Source organism: Echinops telfairi, unplaced genomic scaffold (assembly GCF_000313985.2).
Source record: "Echinops telfairi isolate 266 unplaced genomic scaffold, ASM31398v2 ScPeMD7_4;HRSCAF=17, whole genome shotgun sequence".
Taxonomy (NCBI): domain Eukaryota; kingdom Metazoa; phylum Chordata; class Mammalia; order Afrosoricida; family Tenrecidae; genus Echinops; species Echinops telfairi.
The window spans coordinates 8,870,482-8,880,334 of NW_022103900.1; the positions used below are offsets into that span (position 1 = coordinate 8,870,482).

Genomic DNA, 9,853 nt, shown 5'->3' on the forward strand with positions numbered 1-9,853 from the left:
CCGGTCTTCTCCTTGTCAGTAGCTAGCTTTGTTCTGTGATCTAGGTGCGTGTTGGTTCCCCTTGTCCATTCTGGTCCTCCGGCTACTCTAAAAGTACCACCACAACAAAGAAGAGTGCTTGGGCCCACCCCTGGGCCAGTTGGATGGTCTCTCCAGAAGTGGGGCAAAGGCACTGCATTTTTGAAGAGCTTTCCACTTGCTAATGTGTGTTCTGAGTTGAGGACCACTCATGGAGAGGCTCACTGTGGAGTGTAATTTAGCATTATGGAAACCTGTTATTGCCCATGAGCATCAAAGGGCAGAAAATCATAGGAAAACCCCTGGATGCTCTCTGCCGGACTCCTCATGTGATGAACAATTGTTATGACTCCTCGCTTCAGAAATAATCCGAAAAGAGCAAAGCACCATCTCCCTACTGACTAGTCTGTCGCTAAAAGGTCCTCAACCTCTTAATCCTCGGTTGTCGAGATCGCTCCGTTTTCACTCTTTATATAAGAAAGGAAAACACCTTAAAGCCGCGTTAACTCATTTGTACATGCAACCTTACGTGAAGTGATGTGAGGTGGCTTTTAGTATTTTAAAAATATACACTAGATGTGTACATTCATCTACTTCCTTGCTGAAATATTCTTTGGCTTGATTATGACGTGCTGCGCCAGGCTCCTAACTGGGGTGTTTGGTAATATACATATGTGTGCAACTTCATATTCTAAAAGCACAAACAAAAGAAAATGAAACCTTGAGATCCCCAAACCTATCTGGCCCCGTTGGCTCAAGTGAGGGGCTATCAACCTGTTCACATCTTTCCTCTTGCTCTCTAACGTTTAGGGTTTCAATTCTCGAATCTTAAAGACCCGGGGTCCACATAGCCTTATTTTTAAAAACAGTATCTCAAACCTGAATATGAATTCTTGCTCTGCCTCTGAAGTTGAAGGCCCATGGCCAAACATTTCTATTTGATGGTTAATGTCTTTGTCCGTAAACTAGGAATAGTAGACTACATCCCCAGATTTCTGGAAGATAAAGTGAGAATTTGTGTTCAAGTATTAGGCACTAAGCAGGGTTAGCTGTTGTTTAGGGGTTGTTATTTCTAATAATAAAGGGTGTCTTGGTTCCCCCTTTCCCTTTTTCAACTCCATGGGCATATTTTGGATAGGTGCCCACTATGTGAGGAGCTCTGGTCGTGCACTGAGTAGGTACTCAGCTGACAATGGAAAGCTCAGGGATCGGAACCCACAGCTGCTCCGTCGGAGGAAGATGCTGCAGTCCGCGTCTATAAGTACTGATAGCCTTGGAAACCTTTTTAGTCCCATAAAGAGTTCCAGCCTCAGACACTCACAGGGACAGCTCTATTTGCCCTATAGGGTCACTGTGAGTCAGATTTGACCGGAGGGCAATAGTGTTTTTTTGCCCACTATGTAACCAATGAGAGTCCTGGTGGAGTAGCTGCTAAGCACTTGACTGCTATTCAGAAGGTCAGTGGCTCAAACCCACCAGCCATTCAATGGGAGAAAGATGTTGCAGTCTGCTGCTGTCAAAGATTTATGGCCTTGGGAAACCTATGGGGCAGTCCTACTCTGTCCTTACAGAGTTGCTATGAGTCAGAACTGACTTGGCAGCAGTGGGTTTATGATGTAACCAACATGGGGGTGAGGAACCCCCTCCAAAAAAATTTAATAAAGGAGACACTATCCATGTCCATCATGAGTTTTCTCTGATTCCTTCATTAGAAGTTACCAATGGGTGGGCCGCGCGGGTTGGTGAAGGATCCCACCACGGCTGGCCGGAAACTCTCTCTAAAAGCCATCGACTGGATAGCCTTTGGGGAGATCATACCCCAAACCAAAAGGCTGTTGCCAACTCGCTGAAGTCCTGGAATGAGGGCCTCACCTCCAGGTTGGCGGTTCTCCCCAGGCGCCTCCCACCAACGACTGGGCTTCCTGCAAGGCCAACGTGGCCACGGCCGGCCTAGCAGACGACTTGGAGAAGACGTTTAAGGCCCTGAAGATCCCTGTGCCAGAGGACAAGTTCACTGCCCTGGTGGATGCTGAAGAAAAAGAAGGTGTCAAGACCTGTGCCGAGTGTGTGTCTCTTTCCAAGACCGGGATTGAGGGATTGAGGAAGACGAGAAGCAGGTGGAGAAGATGAGGAACATCATTCCGTTTGACCAGATGACCATGGACGACTTGAACGAAGTCTTCCCTGAAGCCAAGTGAGACAAGACCAAGGATCCCTACTGGCCTCATCCGCCGACCGAGAGTTTGTGAAGCGGAGTCTGAGCGGACACGCTGGCCCTCCCCTGAGGCGCTCTGAACAGTAAAAATAAGAATGCTAAAAAAAAAAAAAAAAGTTACCGGGAACCCTAGTATTTTACAGGTGGTAACACATTGGGCTGCTAACCATGAGGTCAGCTTGTCGAATCCACCAGCCACTCTGTGGGAGAAAGATGAGACTTTTTAGTCCCATAAAGAGTTCCAGCCTCAGACCCTCACAGGGACAGTTTGTTCCATCCTGTCCTCTAGGGATCCTAAGGGTCAGACTCCCACTTGATGGCAATGGGTTTGGGTGTGTGTCCCCAGCTACTTGCACAGGGCCCGTTGCACAGTATGTACTTATTATATGGTTCATTCTTTCATTTTCAGTTGAAGTATAAGGAATTATGCTTCTACCTCATTTAGAACCCAGTATAAGGGTGGTCAGATTAGCTAATAAACACCCAGTGTGCCATACATTTCACTAAGACTAAGTGTTTGTTCAGAGTTTTGGTAACAACGAGGTTTCCACCGAGGGTCCTTGCATTACGTCTTGGTATAGATGATATAGATATAAATTTAAAGTTACTTAGTTACTCATTTTGGCTTTTTCTACACCCACGTTAGTATGTGTCACTAACTAGAAGGTAGACATAGAGCCATTATGTTTCAAGATTCTGCCCTGGGGCGCCATCTTTGGAAAGGTTACCCTGCCATCTCTCCTCGCCCTGTTGCTTTCATGGACGGCTGTCGAAGAACATGGTCCGTTGCTCTGTGGCTGCCTGTTGTCTGGCCTTATTTCATGTGTGTGCGTCTGGAAGGTAAGGGCTGTCTTCTATATTAGTAGTCACAGCTTAGCACAAACACGGCACATAAGAAATTACCCAACGACAATTTTGTGGTTTTGCAATTCCTTGAGTTAAAGCCTCCAGGCAAAGAGAAATGCTGTCTGATAGAGCTCATATTCATCTTTGTCTGCGCATCATAAAGCAATATCCAAGGCTGGGGATCTTGAAATCTGTGGCATCTTTCTCTCCTGGGAAACGTGGATCTTGATTGGAGCATCTTCTGGAGTTGGGGCTCCCCTTCTTACTGGGGGGTGGGAAGCAATCCAATTATAAGTAGAATGTAGAACTAAGTCTTCAAATTCTGGCTGCTATGTTTATCCAGCTTAGAATTTTCCTCCTAAAGGCCAGAAAAGCCAACTTAAAACTTAGTTTTATTATTTTAAAGGAGGTGTGTGTGTGTGTGTGTGTGTGTGTGTGTGTGATGAAAGGCCTTAAGTAGTGGTCTCTATTTTACTTCTTTGAGTTGTGCTACCCATTGCAAAGACTACACAGACACACAGACAAACTTCATGATTAAAGGGTTTATGAAGGAAGTTCAATTGTAATGCCAGTGAGAAATGCTCAGGGTTGAGATATTAGGACTTGTTACAAAGCTCTTTCCTGGTCTGCTACTAAATGCCCAAAGGAGCATACCAGTCTGCTATAAACCTCAAAGGCCTTCAGCAAACTCAGCGGCTTGATTTAAGTGCCCAGAGGCACCGCACTCCATAAGCCTGCGCTTGAAGGCATTGAGCTTCACTTCTTTGGGCTAGTAAACCTGACTTCCGTGAGGAGTGAGTGCCCAGAGGCACCTGCAAAGCAGTCTCCTGCACAAAAGCATTTAGCCTTACTTGCCTTGTCGGTCGGGAAGCCCATCACTGCTCTGTGCTCTAGCTCCTGGTTCCACTCCTCCTACGAAGGTATACAGTAGCTGTCTTCTGCATCTAGGAGGTTCATTGTGCAGCAATCTTGGGTCCAGAAGACTTGCTTCCCTCCTGGCTCTTTCTGGTAATGCGCTCCCTCATGCTTCTCGGAGGGCACATTTTTACACACAGCAGGATGTCACGTCATTCCAGGGAATCTTGCTTGCAATTACTCACAGGTGAATCCTATCCATATCTTTCCCTGCCTCCTTCTCATGCTCATGCCAGGGAAGGTCGTTTGGTGGGAGGTGGAGACTGACTCACACCTCAAACTAACTCATAGACCCTGTAGGGCAGGGTGGAACTGCCAGAGCTTTTGAGACTGTAACTGCTTATGGAGTAGAAAGCCTCATGTTTCTGCTGTGGAGTGTGTGCTGCTTTTGAACTGCAGATCCTGATGCTCACAGCCCAGCGAGTAACACCAGGGGCACATTAAATAATTCACTGTCCCCCGGCAGGAGGAAGTGGATTCAAAAGTTCATGGGGAAATGGAGTTAAAAGATAATGGAAAGACACATTTTTTGTTTTGTTTTAGAGCTTATTAAAGCCCATTCTTAGAAGTCATAATTTTGGAATAAAAGCTTAATAAGTTGCCCAAATTAGTTCTCACAGTTGTGAATGACATTTTCCTTACACTGTGCTCTGCCTTTATTGAGGATAGGCATAAAGATGGCTCCATTTCCTCTCATAAACTACGTGATAACGCCGCAAGGGGGATGGTATGTAATGATGTATGAAGGCGCCTCCCCCTTCACCTGATTGATTTACTGTGTAGGCATCACGAGGGAAAGTAACCCTCCAGGTGCCTTTGGTTACTGTTGGTGCTTTATTTTGTGTTTCTTTCACTCCTGGCATTGAGTGTGAAATAGGCTTCAGTAAACTTGTTCAGGTCTTGGGGCAATCAGTATTTTTTCAAAACAAATACTACCTTTAAAACTCAGATTCCCCACAACCTCCCGAGAGACCCTCCAAGTATAGCTGAGTACCATTTCCTCTTTGCGATTGGATTTTGTATTTGTGTGAGCTATTGTACACAGCCCCCAGATAACAAGCGATTAGGTACCCTGAGTTTCTTGTCTTTTGTGTGTTCTGTCAGGATCCTAGAGTAGTACCTGGTAACCAAATCTTTAGCTGTGTTTTGGGAGCATGCTAGGTTTCTTCTTGGTGAAACTGCTTCATAAATCTTAATTGGTTAGAGTAGCTGTTCCTAAGTTAGGAAAATATGCCGTGGAATAAACACCACTGATTTAGATGTGGCGTCCCTGGGTGGGGCAAACAGTAGGTGGTTGCCTGCCATCCGAGAAGTTGGCTGTTTGGATTTAACCCAGAGGTACTTACCCCGGCATTCTCCTTGTGAAAAACCAGCCATTGTAAACCCTACGGAGCACACATGTATTCTGACAGTAGGGGAGTTGCCGTCCATTGAAATCAACTCAACAAATGTCAACTGCTTTTTAAAAATTTTATCCGTATACTTAATATGAACCTTTTCAATGCCCTCATCAGCTTGTGATGCACAACTTGCTCTATTTATCAGATTGATGAAGTCCTTTGATTATCAAGTATCAGATAACCTCTTTTTTCAAATTAGAATCTATATTTACAAAAAATAAATTATACATATTATGCAGTGGATATTAGCCAGCATTTACAATGAATGTGTTTTGTGCTAAGGAGAAACCCCTTGTATTTCACAGTCCAGTAGATTATAGTTAGTTATGCCAATTGTGCTTGTGCAAGGGCGGCTTCTTTGAGGGCAAACGTCTTGAGATTCTTGTTAACCAAACGAGCCTAATGCTCATAGCTCATGCTCATTTGGTGCCTGGGTGAATGAACTGAGACATGCCTATAGGACAGCTACTAATGTCATCTATCATTTTGCTTCTAGGTATTACCATATAAAGAAGCCTTCTTGCCAGCAAATCTATGATAAAAAATATAAGTAACAGAAGAAACTGTAACTGCTATTTCTCAAGTGACAAGCTTTTAATGTCAGAATGGCTCACTTAAGGCGACTAGTAAAATTAAATCTTAAGAGACATTACCATAAAAAGTTCTGGAAGCTTGGTGCTGTAATTGCTTTCTTCATAATATTTTTGATTTTAATGCAAAGAGAAATGAATGTTCAATATTCCAAAGAGGAAACAAGGATGGAAAGAAACATGAAAAACAAAAACAAGATGTTAGATTTAATGCTTGAAGCTGTAAACAATATTAAAGACGCAATGCCAAAAATGCAGATAGGAGCCCCTATCAGGCAAAGCATCGATGCTGGTCAGAGACCTTGTTTGCAAGGTTATTATACAGCTGCAGAATTAAAGCCTGTTCTGGATCGTCCTCCTCAGGATTCTAATGCACCAGGTGCTTCTGGGAAACCATTCAAGATAACCACTTTAACTGCTGAAGAGCTAAAGGAAAAGCAACTCGGGGAAGCCAAGCACTGTTTTAATGCTTTTGCGAGTGACAGGATTTCTTTACACCGAGACCTTGGACCGGACACTCGGCCACCTGAGTACGTTGAATAATATCCATATTAGCTAAGGAAGTTGCTTATTCTTCAGTCAACTCTGACGGGGGAAATCAGCAAGCACCATTGACTTGTTTTGTTTATTTTTTGCTTTACTCTTTAGCCATGCTGGTGAAGGCAATGGAAGATATGTAAAGTTACTTGCATAGAAATGAGCAAACTTAAAAAAAAATCTAAATCTGATCTCTCTAGATTCACAAAGAAATACTTCGTAAATGTTTCGGGCTTTTTATTTGTGAAGGAGGGACTATAGGGCAGTGGTGGGAAATGTAAGAGGTGGACTTGTTATTGTTTCCCTAGGAATTGCTAGAATTCTAGGATAGACAAGTTAAGAAATGTGCCAAGACTTCAGCACTATTAGAAATGGCTATAGAGACTCATTAAGTCACAGACTTTGTGGCTACTTTCCGTGCCCTAATTATATATCAGAATGCCTTGTGCTTTGCATGAGTTTGAAGGGGAGAATATTTTTATAATTAGTATTTCAACTATGCTACTTTCTCTGGATCTTTGTGGATATTTAAGTGCTTGTTTCCCCTTTAGCTAGTGAGAGGCCAACATTCCCTTTTATTAAGTTATTTTATTATTTGTCTCAAGTATATTGTATTTTGATTAGTAATTCTAATTCCACGAAGCTGACTTTTTGTCCTTTGTTAAGCATTTTGCTTTGTGTGAGGTAATGTTCAAACACTCTACTTGGACCGAAATGGCTAAATCTTTATCCCAGCACTTATAAGCCATCATATAATTATTCTATCCTGTCACAAAGGCAAACAATAAGCAAACGGTGCCTACGTATGTGCTTTCTGGTGATAGCAGGCTCACATTTGCCAGTGAACCTGACAGAGGACTTTCATAAGCTTCATCCTATCGATTCACTCTAGTTTTTCTAGATTTATGATTAATACCTTCTCTAACTATATGAGGCCTTTCCTGTTGACGCTGTACAGGTTAGGTTTCTCTTATTCTAATTTATATGACTTAAGGTTGAGTTGCTCATAATTTTCAGATGACCGTATGAAGAAATAAATGAGAATGTAAAATATGCTCACTGTTCTAAGAGGGCACCCTTCCTTTCTTTTATTAATATTTGAAGGTAATATTACACTTTACTGATATTAGGGAGGTCCTGACTGAAGAGTAAGCTATATCACAAATCAGGAGACATGATTTTCATGTCTTTGACACGACTATCAGTATTAGCTCAAGCTGATCTGCTTTGCTGATACAGCATTGAGAAGCTGCAATACCTTTCCGTAATGTTAATCATTAAGTAACTTGACAATTCACTAACTGCATTAAGAGCTTCACACACACACACACACACACACACACACACACACACACGCTGGTGGAGATCGTAGAACTGGGTAGAGTTGGGAAGACTTAATGAACATATTTGTATGTCAAGAAGGAACACGTTTTCTAAAGAATTAGTTTTTTTCATGCTCATTGGGAATACAGAACGAGTTTCTCCAAAAGCCATATGTGCATGTGACTGGTCACGTAAGCATGTTTCTATCCACCAGCCTTTCCAAAAGGTTTGACTGGAAACGTACAGTCACTTTGGCAAATTACCTTAATGCGCTACTGTAGTGACATGTGACCAAGACACTTAAAGTTGAACATGCTATTATTGTTATTTTAAGTGGAATTTGTTGAATCATTCGATCATCACAGAAACATAAGGGGCTGGAGCCCGGGGGCTCTCGTCTCAAAGGCTACCCCTTATCCCAGTGGTGTTAGGTCATTTTTATTGAGGGAGACATTTTATAAAATGAATTCAAGGTTAACTTATAACTAATATTTCTAGCTAGTAGATAACACCAGCGATTATTTAAGAACTGCTTATACTCTCCCTGTTTCCATTAACATTTCAGAGGGTGACAGATGCTTTAAGATTCTGCATCTTGAGCAGAAAGCACAACATTTAACCTGCTTTTGATCATTGTTTTTCTCATTCTGTTACAATTTTCCGGAAGTTTATTTGTGACTTTTAACATGTATGTAGATATTTTATTTTAAATTTCTAAATAGGTTTTTTTAAAGGAACAATTTAAACACAAGTCTTATTCAAATGATATTTTAGATTATTGGAGCACCTTTTTTTTTTTTAGCAGCACATGGAAAATGGTAAGTACTCAATAAGTATTTGCTGAATTGGATGATTATAAAAAATAGATTTTAGGGTAAGCTCTTTTTTCTTTTACTTTTTTTTTTTTGTTCATGTGTAGATTTAACATTTAATTAAATGAACTTGCACCATGTAATGCACTTGGAAAAATAGCTTAAAAGACTATCTAAGAGAATGTGTATTCATTTCTTAACATTACACAGTTTTCAAAGTTAACAAATAAGAAAAAGGATGATTTCTGCTAGACCAGGAGGAGAATGTATTTTTTTGAAACTTAGAAGTATTTGCCATTTTGCATGTTGTTTCACTTATAATTCACTCAGTTTTCAAGCTGTATTTATATTTAAAATTATATTGCTTAAAAATATTTGATATGTTGTAATCCATATTGGTGGAAATTATTGTTGGATAAATGGTCCACTTGTAAAATAAATTATTTTGATCTGTTTAGAGTTATATAACTTTACGATCATTTTCAAAAGGATAAAAGTTAGATAATGAGAATTTTAGTAATGGTATAGCTGTGAGATAAAATAATAAAATCGGTAATGGTATATATTTCTTTGACTTCTAGATGCATTGAGCAAAAATTTAAGCGCTGCCCTCCTCTGCCTACCACCAGTGTCATAATAGTTTTCCATAATGAAGCATGGTCCACACTGCTTAGGACGGTTCACAGTGTGCTCTATTCTTCACCGGCCATACTGCTGAAGGAAATAATTTTGGTGGATGATGCTAGTGTAGATGGTAAGTAATCTCATGCCAGATAAATTGCTTCCTAAGTCTAGGTGGTGTTGGCCAAAGTCTATTTGGGTATGTTGTGCTGCTAGTGTCCAGCCCAGAGATAGGATCTATTAGCTTAGATGGTATGTATGATAGGTGGAAGTGGAATCTAAGAGTGCCCATGTTCATGCATTACACGATACAGAAGAAATGTACAAGACACCATTTTTCATAGTTTTGTAGATCTCGACGAGAGCCATTTGTTGTACAGTGAGTGTAGTGCGTAGGACCATAGGCTCGAGCTTTTACTGGAGTCATGCTGCCTTGATTTGAGTCCTAGCTCGTAGCGCAACTAGCTGTGAAACTAGAGCCAGTTGCTTCATCTCCATGTCTCAGTTTATCTGTAAAATGGGGTAGTACTTCATTTGATCCAGTCAGCTGATAAGCCACTCTCATGGCCATCAAAT

At 41.4% G+C, this 9,853-nt stretch overlaps 1 protein-coding gene and 1 pseudogene across 1 annotated transcript in view; both read left to right on the forward strand.

Moving 5' to 3' along the window:
* The first annotated feature begins 1,739 nt into the window (after positions 1–1,739).
* LOC101645940 lies at positions 1,740–2,267 on the forward strand (annotated as a pseudogene).
* Positions 2,268–5,964: 3,697 nt separating this feature from the next.
* GALNT3 (polypeptide N-acetylgalactosaminyltransferase 3) overlaps positions 5,965–9,853 on the forward strand; it is a 26,305-nt gene continuing 22,416 nt past the window's right edge. The window contains exons 1-2 of the mRNA XM_004703773.2: positions 5,965–6,514; positions 9,238–9,410. Of these exons, the coding sequence (XP_004703830.1) occupies positions 6,000–6,514; positions 9,238–9,410 (688 nt within the window). The 5' untranslated portion in view covers positions 5,965–5,999. The remainder of the gene's footprint in view (positions 6,515–9,237; positions 9,411–9,853) is intronic.